The sequence below is a fragment of the Chelonia mydas genome, chromosome 7, assembly GCF_015237465.2.
Source record: "Chelonia mydas isolate rCheMyd1 chromosome 7, rCheMyd1.pri.v2, whole genome shotgun sequence".
In the NCBI taxonomy this organism is placed as follows: domain Eukaryota; kingdom Metazoa; phylum Chordata; order Testudines; family Cheloniidae; genus Chelonia; species Chelonia mydas.
The window spans coordinates 46,946,504-46,961,157 of NC_057853.1; the positions used below are offsets into that span (position 1 = coordinate 46,946,504).

General features: G+C 52.9%; 1 protein-coding gene across 4 annotated transcripts in view; it reads left to right on the forward strand.

The window, feature by feature from the left end:
* The window catches only part of CACNA2D2 (calcium voltage-gated channel auxiliary subunit alpha2delta 2), a 587,546-nt gene that overhangs the window by 487,348 nt on the left and 85,544 nt on the right, over positions 1 to 14,654 (forward strand). For all 4 annotated transcript variants that reach the window (XM_043550544.1, XM_037904941.2, XM_043550545.1 and 1 more), the window contains one exon: positions 11,726 to 11,884. In XM_043550544.1, coding sequence (XP_043406479.1) covers positions 11,726 to 11,884 — 159 coding nt within the window. The remainder of the gene's footprint in view (positions 1 to 11,725; positions 11,885 to 14,654) is intronic.

A 14,654-nucleotide genomic window follows, 5' to 3' on the forward strand; every position in this document is an offset into this window, starting at 1 on the left:
ACCAGGACTCGTGGCCCTCCCACACTGTGACACGGCTCACTGGGAGGAAAGTTTCTGGACTACATTTCCTTTGGCTAAATAGCAAACCCATGTGACTCCTGATCAATCCAGACTCCGTTGGTCTTTCTAAAAGAGAGACGTTCTGAGTTGGAATTGCTCGGTGGAGTTCTCTGGCCTGTGCCGGCATGAGACAATCCAAATGGTCCCTTCTGCCTTAACATCTAGGGAGCAGGAGGCTGCGTAGCTAGTGATTGGGGAGGCAATGGATAGTTCTTACAGAGAGAGCGTTTCCTGGACTGTGGTGGGTGCTGGGATTGTTCCCAGATGAGCTGGGCATGGAGATGCTCTTTCTTTTGAGGCCTTGTGCAAGAAATTCAGGAAAATACCCTTGGCCCCTTCAAGCTGCTCTCACCACGTACAACCCCGGCGTGAGGAGAAGTGTGCTGAGGATACCGCTCCACCCCGGCTGAGCATCTTCAGGGAAAGGCAAAGGGGGACCCTCCACAGCCAGAGTCTGATGCAGGTCTCTGCAAAAGTGCCCCGGCCCCACTGCCTGCACAGGGGATGGATGAACCAGGAGGGGCACAGCGAAAGCTTGAGCTGATCCTGAGCCATGCTGGAATTCAGCTTACTTTCTCCTGCTCATTTCCTTTCCCAGGAGCAGAGGCTCTGACACACCATCAGAGGGTCTGTCCTGGCATGGCAGGGCCCTGGTGCCAGTGCAGAGCAATTTCACATGTCCAAAGCACTAAGCAAGCACCCAGAGTTAGATGCCTGTTGTCACCCCCTTTGTACCAATGAGAAAACTGAGTCAAAGAGAGCTAAAGCCCCACTGGGAGCCAGTGGCCAGACTGGAATTAGAACTCAGGACCTCCCTAGCCCCAGGCCCTTGTTCAGGTCACTTCAGCATGACATTTGGACAGTTCAGCTGACCCTGAAAAGTCCTTCTTACCCTCTGGGTGCCCCTCTGAATGCCCTAGCCCTCTGGGCTTCTCCTGCCACTAGCAAACTACTGGCAAGGCAAAACCCTGGCCGCACTAGTGCAGGGAGAGGGTGTAGAAGTCTCTTCCCTGTCTGTAACAGCAGGCCAGGATTGCAAGCTGTTCCCCGCTAGGGAAGGAGATTGGCCACGTGGCACAGCCTTACCCCAATGGGGTGTTGTCAGGCTCACAGGGGGTGTGGTTAAACTCTCATGGGGTGTGGTCAAGCCCTCACTCAGCTAGTGCATGTTATCTTCCACACAGTGCCCTCACCTGGGATGCATATCGCACCCGCTGCATTGTGCGTCCACCCTGTGCCTGTAGGCTGACTCCCATCACCAAGGCAAAGCCGGCACCACTCCCTGCCACCTTCCCAGTTTGGCTTAGTCCATTAAGGGCAGAAGGTTGCCCCTAGGGCACCAATCCTACACATTAATAAAACTGTGTCACACATGGCAGCCCCCGCACTCCTCGTACTATACAGTATCCATGATTGTTTGGCAACAGGGTAAATTGAATGGCACTAATTATACTGTAACCTTTGTTATTGCTAACCAACACACTGTAATTGTTATGTAGATACTCCCTATAGACAAGTAACCTCAGTGCTACTCTGTGCTATGACAGTGGAACACTTAGCCTCTAAATAGCGATGTTGTTGTGACTGGAGCTGTGTACGGCGAGGAGCTAAGGAATTGTTATCCAGTAATTTCTCTGTAGAGTAGTTAAATGCCAGCTAATTGCACCCTGCTTCTTGGCTGCAAAAAGGTGTAGCACCTGTGGTGCTCAGCCTTGCAGAGGGAGAGAGAGAGAGAGACTGTGTCACTGAATGTGGTCACTTGTATATGTACCCTGACCCTGATCCCGCACCATCACGGCGTACACTCCAATTACTGTGTCACCATGCACGGTTGCATCAAAGAGTCGGGACATTTGTGACTATCCTGGGCATCGTCTCATCTCTGTCCTCCTCCTCCCCTCCTGCTTGGAGGGTCTTATCACCAGTCCGTGTGTCTGAGGCCTCCAGCGTCAGCTGCATGAGTGCTCCTCGACCTCCTGGGTGCCATCAGACCTCAGTGCCAAGGAAATGACCGTGGTTCTTGGGATAGGGTTGGTTTTAATGAGGGTTGCCACAGGCTCTTTTCCTTCGTCCCTCTCCATCCCATCTCTGAGCCAATTCACCCAGCACCTGGCAAGCCTTTTCAGCCACTCCAAAACCACGGCTCCCCCAACACCCATCAAAGAGGGTGTCAAACCCAAGTACAGCGTCAACTCTCTGGGAGTCTGGATGACTCCTAGGAGCCTGGCAGCTTTGCTGACACCTTAGCAGGGCTGGTGGAAGAACAAGGACCCTGGAAAACCTTCAGAAAACTGAGCCCCCACCATTCCTATGGAGATCAGTGGGATTTCTCACCACCTTGGCAAAGCAGGCCCCGAGGAGTATGGGGCCGGAGACATGTTGGTACAGCCGGAGGGGCGTGAGGTCCAGCATGGCAAGAGCTCCCTGGTGTTGCCACACAATCAGTAAAGCCAGCTGATGGCTTCCAGTGGGGCTATAACAGTGGCTCATGGTGTCACCAGCCTCCAGCACCCAGGAGTTAAAGCAACAATTGGTTCTGTAGTGACTGAGATCTGGGAAGCAGCTTAGCCACTCACAAAATGCCACAGCATCTGGGAGGAGACGAGCGTTTTCTTTCTTTCTTTCTTTCTATAATGGGAAAAGGGGGGAGGAATCTCTAGTCCCTCAGAGGCTCTGCCCTCTGCCTTGCATGGCTCCCGCATCCCCATTTACCGTTTCTGTCACCTTTCCCTTCCCTCCCCTCTCCCGATGTCTCCCTGCCTTTGATCGATTGCAACCGACAAAACACACTGTGAGAAATAAATTACATCCTTCCCTTGCCATTTCCCCCGCGCCGGCTTTGACGGCCGGTTTTCTTTGTGGGAGAAGTTCATTGTGGTGGGGTGTTGGCATGAGAGGCAGAGGGGGGGCCGGGACTTGGGGCTGGCCGAGGGAGACGTACAGCTGCATCAGCCTAGCTAGCTCGGGAGGTTTTGTGGCTCTGCAGGGCGTGCTCTGGCATCAGACTAGCTTTCAGCCAGGAACAGCTCTGGCTTCCTCAGGGCAGAGCAGGATCTAGTTAACAGCATACATGTGGCTTCCAATAGTCATGCTGCCGACTGGAGTAAGGTACTAGCCAACGGTCATAAAGGGCTCACAGTCTGGCTTATCTCTCCCACCAGATTGGACATAGAACAGTTTGGAGCAACGCGGACATTTTATCTGCCATGAGTCAGAGGAAATTGTCTCCTAGTCTCCATGCCCTCCCAGGGAGCGTTAGGGGTCGGTCCAGAGTCCCCTCATTTTTCAGGCATGTAGATGCCTCAGAAAAAATCTCGTTCAGGTTCTTTCCATTGCAGGGAAAGAGCAGACTTGCCATTATGGCAGGCACCGCAGGCTAGTGCTTCGGACCTGGGACGGCTGCAAGCCGGGAGAGCACCCCATGGGAACCCAAGCCTCCCCTTGGGAAGGGACGAAGGCCTGTGAAGGACGACTTGCAGGAGAGAGGCGGGTGCCTTCACCTCTCACTTATTGGCCTGTGCCACGCTCCTGATGTAGAGTTGGTATGAGATAGAGAGTGAGGGATCCCTTCCGGCTGGGCCTGAGAACCCAGGCCACAATGTCTGTGTGCCTGTCATAGTGAAGAGGGGTGGCCTAGCCCCCTTACAGTGGGGCAGAGGTGGGGTTCCAGAGCCCATTGAAGGCAATGGAAAGGTTCCCACCGGTGTGGGTCAGGCCCCTCGCTTGGTAACACAGCCCCACTCACTGAGGCCTCGCATACAGCCAGCTGACGCAGGCTCGGGGAATCTGCTACTGCTGCCCACGTCTGCATGCCCCAGCACAGACTCATGCAGACTGCGCATCGGCTGTTGGATGGAACACGCTCACGCAGCAACGTCCCGGCATGGATCAGCTGCAGCGACTGAGCCAGGATCTCTGAGCATGAGGCCGTACTGCTGGAGTTAAAGGGGCACGTGTGTCAGAGAGAGTACTAGACTTGTCAGCTTCTTCCATGGCCCAGCCAGTAGAGGGGCAGGAACCTCCACGCTGGGCTGGGCTGGGTTATGCTCAGCAAGCAGAGTACTGGGCCCTGCAGGGGTGGCAGGTTTGTATAATTTTTGGTGGTGCCTAGAACGGGTCCAAGTCCCGCCCCTGCACACTCACCTGCCTAAGGCTCTGGGAGGAAGTTTGGGTGTGGCTCTGGGACGGAGTTTGGGTGCTGGGTATGGGCTCTGGACTGGGACAGGAGGTTGGGGTGCAGGAGGAGGTGCGGGAGGGGGTTTGGGGTGCTGGGTGAGGGAGGGGGTTTGGGTGCTGGGTGCGGGTTCTGGGAGGGGGTTTGTGTGCTGGGTGCAGGCTCTGGGAGGGGGTTTGGGTGCTGGGTGCGGGCTCTGGGAGAAGGTTTGGGTGCTGGGTGCAGGCTCTGGGAGGGGGTTTGGATGTTGGGTGCGGGCTATGGGCTGGGACAGAGGGTTGGGGTGCAGGAGGGGATGAGGTGCATGGGGCTGGACCTGGGATGAGGAGTTTGGGGTGCAGCAGGCAGGCTGGACTCCCCCCAGCCCTCTCCCCATCAGCAACAGCAAACTCGGGGGGACGGCCCTGGCACGGCCCCCTGGCACAACACTCACGGAAGCTCCCCCAGGCTGCTGCTCAGGAGGTCCAGCCAGGATAAGCCCCGACCCGGAGTTGCCTGCCGGGGGTGGGGGCTGCCATGCGCCTCCTCCCTCCACAGGCACAACAGCCTCCTCAGCCTACCCCCAGCGCCACTCCCTTATAGCCGGCAGCGGCCGGTGAGGGAGGGCAGCGCAGACCTGCAGAGGGCAGCCACCCGCTGCCCCGGGCAGGCAGGGACTCTCAGGGGAGGAGCACGTGGGGGCAGCAAGTGGGGCCGGAGAAGAGACCCAGCCCCGAATATTGGTGAGCTGGGCCCCCAGGCCCTGAATTTGCGGAAGCCCATACAACCACGGGCCCATACAACTCGCCACCCCTGGGGCCCTGTCCCATCCCAGGCTGTCGCACTGGGATGTGTTCGGTGGCATCACATCTGTTAGAGGCTATGGGGGATAACACAAGAGGCCTAGATGTTCAGATTCATCTGGGAAGCTCAACTCAGGCTGGAAAGCAGAGCAGAGGCCTTGACAAAGGTCACAGGAAACTGCGACTTCTTGCATGTTGGCAATTGCAGCAAACTCTGAGGCTGTGAAGCTACTAGGGGTCAGTTTGCCCCAGCAGCCAAGAGGTATGATGTTCCTGTCAGCCAGAAGGTGACCAGGATGTAATAGTGACCTTCCTGAGGACACCTCTCCAGCTGTCACCACTTAGGGTGACCACACAGCAAGTGTGAAAAATCAGGATGGGGTGGGGGGTAATAGGAGCCTATATAAGAAAAAGCCCCAAATATCAGGACTGTCCCTGTAAAATCGGGACATCTGGTCAGCCTGTCACCACTGGAGCTCTGAGGTAATCAGGCAGCCAGATGTCTGATGGGCTGCGTGGCAGAGTGGTTCTCTAGACCAGCTGTGCTCCCAGGTGATCAAGGCCTCTCTCCCATTCTGGGGAAGCCCATTCTCTGGGATGACTGAAGAAGCAACATGTCTGGAGCCGAGACCGGATTGCCCCCAGAGCCGAAGGTCTATCATCAGGTTGTCAATATTATCAGCCGACATGGCTGCAAGCCTGGGGCTCATTAAAACTAGTCCAGCTTGACAGATCGACGGCTTCCGCCTCCCAGGCCCAGGAGGGGCAGTACATGAATAAGGCATGATCCACTGTCGCCCAGGGAAAGGTTCCCCACAGTGAGCCCTCGGCGGGCATCGGATGCCGTCCATAGAGCGTGATGCTGCAAGGTGCTGAGCACTCTGGCGCTGCTCCAGCAAAGCAGGCATCTTAGGTGCTCACCGTCACATTCATATCTGAGCGCCTCACACTCTTTAACATATTAATCCCCATAACCGCTCTGTGAGGAAGGCAGGGCTGTTAGCCCCATTGCACTGAAAACTACCGGGATGCCCTCTAAAGACTCACCCACCAGAAGGCAAAGAACGAATTCAATGTTCAGTGTTGTTATTCCTTACAATCTCATGATTTTTAAGCCAATTTTGTGATTTTTTTTTTTTTTGGAGGCTTTTTTTGGACTCCTGATTTTAACCTCTTGGGGTTGGCAGTACTGGATTTGTTCCCAGTCCTTTCAGTTCTTTCCTCTCCAGGGTTTTATAATAATAAATAACCCTAATTAGACTTCTCAAACAGTTTTGCAGACATTGTCTCTGATTCTAGACCCTGCTGTGTGCTGCAAAGCAGTCGTGAAGGCTCAGCTCCCAGAGCATCCCCAGGGGGCTGTTTGGAATACAAGACGAATGGCGCCAGCATGCCCTGGCAGGTTTTGCAAACTGATCAGTCGTCGGTGCTCCCCACAGGCCCCCAGCACAGCTCAGATCCTCAGGTGTCTGGACTGAGAAATGTGCCTCCTGTCCCGGCCTTCATATCTTTATGGAGGATTGGCGGCAGCTGCTGACCCCAGCTACTTCCCTCCTCAGCACGATCTGCTCCCAGGACAAGTGATGATCTCTCCCTGGACAGCATCCATTATTGTTACTGATTGATTCATATAGCACCAGGAGCCTGCCAGGCACTTAACAGACAAGCATGAAGCCAGCTATGCAGCATGTAGATTAGGGAGAGGGTACAGCAGTGGAAGCAAAATGACTGAGTGGTGAGGCCGGGCAGGCTTCCCATAGGAGCCACCATGTTTTCCCTTCTAAATGAGTCAGTATGTGTCTGGGGGGAGGACAAGGGTGTATGTACAGGCCTTGGGAAAGAGGCTGGTTAGGAGGGACCTGAACAAGGGGAGGGATGGCCCATCAAACTCTCAGCGAGAGGTCAGAAACAGTCTCTGATATTGGGAAGTCAGCCTGCGTCACCTTAGGGGCCTGCTTTTCATTGACTTCCATTGGAGTTGAGGGGTACTCAGCACCTCTGAGAATTAAGTCCAGAGAGATGCCAGCAGATCGCCCCAAAATGCGTGGCTCCCAGAATTAAAAGCCACCTTTGCAAATGCATCCCTTACCATCTCATGTGCCATCCCACTCGGCCTCTTCCTGGCGTCGGCAGAAGGTAGGGCTGGAGCAGCTTGCGAAGCATGGGACCAAAGGGCTGGGGCAGAGCAGAGACAAGCCAGGCCAGCTTGAGGAGGATGTGCTCTGCACGAGCTTTTCTCTTAGGTAGGGGAATCAAACTGGCAGTTGTTGGACTTATTTTTCCAAAGGAGAGTAGCAAAATCTGCTCAGTCTACAGCAAGGGAGAGTTAGGTTCAATATTAGGAAAAACATGAATCCGATGAAGTGAGCTGTAGCTCACGAAAGCTTATGCTCAAATAAATTTGTTAGTCTCTAAGGTGCCACAAGTACTCCTTTTCTTTTTGAGGGAAAACTGTCTAAGTATAGCTAAGCTCTAGAATAGGCTTCCTAGGGAGGCTGTGGAATCCCTGTCTTAGGAGGCTTTTAAAAACAGATGAGACAGGCACGTGTCAGAGATGGTCTATCCACAGGCCCCAAGCACAGCTCAGATTCTCAGGTGTCTAGACTGAGAAATGTGCCTCCTGTCCCTGCCTTAATATCTTTATGGAGGATTAGCTGCAGCTGCTGACCCCAGCTACTTCCGTTCTCAGCACGATCTGCTCCCAGGACAAGCGATGATCTCTCCCTGGACAGCATCCATTATTACTGATTGACCTATATAGCACCGAGAGCATGCCAAGTTTACTTGGTCCTGTCTCAGCGCAGGGACTGGACCAGGTGACTTCTCAAGGTCCCTTCCGGCCCGATGTTTCCAGGATTATACAAGCTGACCTGTGCAGCCACCACCCAGTGAGATGGCCTGCTGTTTTCTCAGCCCATTGGCCTGGCCTAGCGGGAGTCAGGAGCTGTAGTTGCTCTTTGTTCCACATGCCCTCTCTCTGGCAGGGAAGTAATGAGTGTAACCTGGCTATTTTTGCCAGATGCCTGCCTCCCTATTGAACATTCTGTATTTCCAGCAATCTGAGCACCTCTGCTCTGTCTGTCCTCTCACTCCTGCTCCCTGATGGGAGGTCAGGCCTCTCCATGCTGGAGCACAGTGCAGGACATTTGCTTAAGTGGGTTTGCCACCTTGTGATAAAGCACTCGAATTTCCTGCAGAAATCCTACCCGGAGATGCTCAGGGAAATCACATGGACAGGTACATTCTGCTCTTGGTTACACTGGTGTAAATGGTTTCAGAGTAACAGCCGTGTTAGTCTGTATTCGTAAAAAGAAAAGGAGTACTTGTGGCACCTTAGAGACTAACCAGTTTATTTGAGCATGAGCTTTCGTGAGCTACAGCTCACTTCATCGGGCATCCGATGAAGTGAGCTGTAGCTCACGAAAGCTCATGCTCAAATAAACTGGTTAGTCTCTAAGGTGCCACAAGTACTCCTTTTCTTTTTACTGGTGTAAATGTCATCTAACTCCATCCTAATCCATTCAGTTCTTCCAGAATTTACACAATGGTAACTGAGAGCCAGATATGGCTGAGTGATTAATTGGGCCCTGACTTTCAGCAAATGGGGAATGAATCCCACCTCTTTCTAGACATCCATTTCTCATTTGGGGGGATAGTTCCTACCAGTTCTCACTCCTTTTCCTCCTCCTCCCCCGTCCCGTGCAGGAGCTGTGATGATTTTCCGGTCCCAGAAGAAGTTGGGGGTGTGGAGGAAATGGGCAGGAAATGCTTTCTCAAGGCCTTGAGCACGAGCTCACAGCTCTGTTTGGCATGTGTGAACAGCTGATAGGGTAACTAGACAGCGTCAGGTTAGGAATCACCAGGCTGATCCTGGTCCACTTGCTGTCCCTTTTGTGCCTCTTCTGGCAGCAGAGAGGGGATGGGGAGCTGCCCTGATAGCGCAGCTGGGGATTCCCCAGGGGTGGGTGCACACCTGGCTGCCCTACAGCATAAAGGGCACTCCAGGGGCAGGTGCACACTGCACTCTGAAAACCCCGTGCTGCCAGGGGACAGTACACCAATTCCTCCCTCCCCTTCTCAGGTTTGGAGCATGCTGCTCCAGCACATCTGAGGATCTGGCCCTATAGATTGTTAAGAGACCCATTTTCTGTCGGTCTCAGGTAGTTATACAACCCCTGTCACCAATGTATCTGAGCACCTCACGATCTCCAGTGTATTTATACGCTCACATCCCTGGGAGGCAGGACGGGGCAAGTGTCCCCATGGTACAGATGGGAAACTGACGCACAGAGAGACTTTCCCAACATCATACAGTGTGTCTGTGGCTGAGCAGGGAACTGAAGCAGGCCTAGTCACTGGACCATCCTGCCTATGTAACCCCGGTTGCTAAAAACCCATCAGACTAAATCTGAAAGCGTTTTCAGACTCTCAGAGTCACATCTGGGCTGTGTTCAGCTCCTCACACAAGTGCTGCTGCGTTTGAATCATGTTTTCTGCGTGCTTTTCACTCAGCTTGGAGCAATGAAGATAGGCTAGTCAGGTTTGCTGTGGCTTCTAAAAAAAGAACAGGAGTACTTGTGGTACCTTAGAGACTAACAAATGTATTAGAGCATCAGCTTTTGTAGGCTATAGCTCACTTCATCGGATGCATAGAATGGAACATATAGTAAGAAGATATATATATACATACAGATAAGTTGGAAGTTGCCATATAAACTGCAAGAGGCTAATTAATTAAGATGAGCTATTATCAGCAAGAGAAAAAACTTTTGTAGTGATAATCAAGATAGTCTAAACTGCCCATTTAGACAGTTGACAAGAAGGTGTGAGGATACTTAACATGTGGAAATAGATTCAATATGTGTAATGACCCAGCCACTCCCAGTCTCTATTCAAACCCAGGTTAATGGTGTCTAGTTTGCATATTAAGTCAAGCTCAGCTGTTTCTCTTTGGAGTCTGTTTTTGAAGCTTTTCTGTTGCAAAATTGCCACCCTTAAATCTTCTGGTCAGTTTCACTTCCAGGTTCTCCTGCATTAGCCCTGTACTGCCCTGTCTGGGACACAAGGGCCATGTTCAGTTTTAAGGAAGCTGTTTTTTACTGGGCTGTTTGTTTAAAATGGGAACATTTCTAGTTGTATTAGCTGATACGTCTTGTTTTTACTAAGCCTAAATTTTAGGGTCTAAAATGTTCCTGCCAGTGTCCCGTTAAATGAGAGTGTTATGGGCTGAAAGCAGTATGATAAGCAAGATGATATTCCAGGCTCTTTGGAAATTACTGGTTTCTAGGAAGGTGATTATAGTATTTGACTTATTGCCCCTTTATTCTCCTACTCATTTTCGATCACATTTATCAAAACAGAAGCAGAATGAGAAAATGTCTGTCAGAATGACAATGGGAATTTTGCAGTGGAGATACTGCAGGGTGAATTGCTGGATTGGTTTGTTATGGTACTGGCTAGAATTTTCAAACTTGGGTTCCTAAATCCATATCTAGGCTCCTACATAAAAGTGACCTTTTTTTCAGAAGTACCAAGTAACTGCAGCTGTTGTTGAAATCATTCAGAACTGCTGTGTCCAGCACCTCGGAAATCTATTTAGGAGCCTAATTATTGATTTAGAGTCTAACTTCGGGCACCTGGGTTTGAACCTGTTGCCCAGTGTTTTCATCTCTAGGTCACAGGTTTTACTTTGTCCTAAATCCAGGTGCCTCAAGTCACTGCCAGCTGACGGCCGCTTGGTGGCCTGTGTGAAGTGAGTTTGTGATCTCAGTGCAGCTCTCAGGGCTGGATCCGAGGTCCAGGGAAGTCAGTGGAAGGACTCCCACTGGGCTTTGGATTAGACACTCGCCCACCCCCCAGTGACTAGGTATCCACAAAACACACAAACCCTCTATCGTAACTAGCACTAATTGCCCCACACACCTTGTTGACAATCTCAGCAAAGGCGATAAGGTGCAAATTTGCCCAAAGACTGGGCTGTCTAGAGGGGATTGCTGCCCGGCAGGCATTCTCCAGCAGAAGTTCACAGACCAGCTTCCTTGGGAAGGTCCCAGTGTTCCTTTATTACATGACTGTATTCTATAGCAGTGGGCCAGATCTGCAGGGCACCACAGCACTGCTTGACCCAGCTTCTCTGCCGCCTGCTGCTTGACTAGGCAAGGCTCCTCTCATCTCCCCATCTCTGCCAGCCACAAGCTGTCACTCCGCTAGCTCCCCGCTCTGCCCATGCCTGCAGGGGAGGATGCCCAGCTCTTTGAGATGCTGTGGAAACATTCTCCTGGGTCCTGCAGTACAAGATGCCCCCTGTTTCTATCCGGGGTGGATTTTTGACTCTCTGGTGCGTGTGCCCTTTATTTAGCTAGATTTATGTCATTACAGGCAGCGTATTGGCACTTACGCTGATACAGATCCATCCCAGCCACACCACGAACAATGGCAGGCGAAATTATTTTTAGCACAACAGGGACTGTGAGCTGGTAGATGTCCCATGGAGAAGCCCTATAAGTTACGAGTGCTGAGCGATGCCAGGAGCTGTGATTTATAACCCACTAAGCATTTGCCATGGGGAAAGCGAGTCTTTGGTTCTCTTCCTGCCTCCTCTACCAAGTCGATTGCCTTTCAGTTGGGGATTACAGCGTCGCTGCTGCAGTTCCCCCTCCGCCCCTCCAACATGCTGTGATGCTCGGTCCCTTTCTCTCTTTCTTCCTAGTTTAACGAGAAGGCAAAACCTGTATCCTGCTTCAAGCACCTGGTCCAGGCCAACATCCGCAACAAGAAGGTCTTCAAGGAAGACGTGCAGGAGATGGTAGCCAAGGGGACAACCGACTACAAAGCTGGCTTTGAGTACGCCTTTGACCAGCTGCAAAATGTAAGTCTGGGACTGGGAGGGGGGCTTTAGGACTCAAACACAGGGGCTTCCAAAGGACAAAATCCCGGGCAGTTCCAGGACTCAGACTCTCAGGTTTTTGGGGTGGGGGCTCCAGGATCCTGACTGGAGGCTGCCAGGTGAAATGCTTGGCCTCCGAGCAGGAGGCTTGGACCATTCACTGCCAGATGACTCTGCAACTCATAAGCCTGGGGACTGTGTTCAATCAGCTGTTTGCAAGAGGGTACCCCCATCTTGTGACTCTGTGAACTTCTCTCCTCTTCACCTGGGGATCTCAGCCTAGTGGGGAAGGTCCTTGCTGTTATCGTTTATTATTTGTATTATCATAACCCATGGGAGCCCCCGTCATCACCAGGACTCTGTTGTGCTAGGCGCTATACAAACACAGAACAGAAAGACAGTCCCTGTCCCAAAGAGCTTCCATTCTAACACTATGGCTACACTGCACACCGGCATGTAGGATACACATAGCTACTCACTGCGGTGAAAAGCAGGCTGCCTCCACACTGCAGGGTGTAGCTACACGCGTCAGTGAAAGGCTCTGGCAGGGGGAGGCAGTGGGGAAAGGCTGAGCTTTTGGTCACTGCCTCCCCTCTGCCAGAGCCTTTCCCCTCTGCCGGAGCCTTTCCCCACTGCTGGAATCTTTCCCCGGCAGTAGGGTAAGGGTCAAGCAGTGGGGAGACAGCAGGACACAATGCTGCTAAAAACAGCAGTGTAGATGGGAGGCACTGCTTGAGCGAGTATCCTCATATCCTTCAGGCATGTCTTTACTCACCTACGATGTGCCTCACCATCTATACTGCTGTTCATACTCATGCTAGGTATATACGCGACACACCACCGAAAGAAGCATGTCGTGTTAGCATACTCTAATTATAAGACAAGAGACACCAGCTGGATATGACACATGAGAAAGCACAAGGAAACCAGGAGACAATGCTGTCGAAACAGACCTTTTGGAAACAGGAGATTCTCCCATGGCCTCTGCCTGGCAGCTGGACACACTCTAGCCTCACAGGGAAGCCTCCATGTCTGGAAATTTCCCTCTCAGAGTCTCAGGTCAGCCCTTCCTTTCCGAGCTTCCGTGTCTTTGATGGGATCCTCTTCCAAAATCCATTAGCGATGGGCTGGAGCCCATAGGTCCAAGCAGCCGCCAAGCCATGGGGATGTCCGTGTGGGTCCCAGCGTGGACCTTTGCTCTGTAACATGGCTGATCCTTCCTCAGTCCAGAGCTCTTCAGTCCCTCAGGCCCCTCACACCCCGGCCGCCAGCGATCAGCTTTTCAGTCACTCACCTGAGAACGAGATCTTGGGCCATAGGATATTAACTGGAACAGAGCCCCACACTTCTGCCCCCGCAGTGCCAGGATGCAGCACTGACTGAGAGCCAACGTTAAGTGGATACTGCTCGCAGCTTGAATTGGAGAGTATTTCATACATCTTCAGCTCTGTTCAGAGCACTGGGAGCAAAACTCCGGGGGGGGGGAACAGGGTGGTACCTGCTTCGCTGCAGCGCCCCCTGTGGGCAGAGGCTGGGGCTGGAGTAGCTGGGAGCTCCCCCCACAGCCAGTGTCCTGTGCCGCTCCCCACAGCACCCCGTCTGGGCAGAGGCTGAGGCTGGAGTAGCCGGGAGTTCCCCCCACAGCCAGTGCTCCTGCCCCCTCCTGACAGCACCCCCTGCTGGGAGAGGCTGGGGCTGGCATCGCCAGGAGCTCCTCCCATAGCCAGCGCTTCGTCCCCCTCCCCACAGCGCCCCCTTCTGGGAGAAGCTGGGAATGGAGCAGGGAGCACCTAACAGGCAGTGCTTTTCACCATTCCCTACAGTATCCCCCACAGGGTGCGCCTTGAATTGCACGGTGTTCCCTTAACAGATGCCCGCCTCAGGGCTCTCACCCAGCATCACATGCAGCTGCTAAGCACTGCATGAGGCCATCAGCAGCGCCCAGGCTGGAAAAGCTCAGCTCGGCCTATCCCGGGGCAGGGCTCTGCTGGCAGGACCTGCTTGTGTTATTGCTGCAGCCCTGGCCAGATCAATGGAGAGCGTCAGGGCCTGGAATTTCAGTTTTCACAGGAAGTGCTGCCTCTTACATTTCATTAAAAAGTTCACAGGGCCAACGTGAGAGGGCTCGGCTCAGACAGGCCACCAAGGCGGTGGGCCAGATAAAGATGAATGGCCCTATTAATCACTGAGCAGTAATAGTCACAACATAATTTCTGTCCAGACAGCCCCCACCTCCAGTTCACCTCCACCACCTTCACCCCTGGAGAATCAGGCAGGGAAAACAGATTTGTCATGGCCAGCATGGTGAGCCTGGGCTGAGTCCTGTATAGAGGCAGAGAAATCTGTACACACACACCCTGCTGTACTCACACATGCATGTACACACTCACTGCTGTACACACACTGCTGTACACGCACGCACACCGTGCTGTAGTCACATGCCCACGCACACATTGCTGTACTCACACATGCACACACTGCGGTACACATGCACACACACACCCTGCTGTACTCACACATGCACGTACACACTCACTGCTGTACACACACTGCTGTACACGCACACACACCGTGCTGTAGTAACATGCCCACGCACACGTTGCTATGCACGCGCATGCACACACTGCTGTACACACACATGCACACACACACTGCTGTACTCACACGTGCACACACTGCGGTACACATGCACGCACACACTGCTGCGCACGCGCGCGCGCACACACCCTGCTGTATTCACACATCCACGTGC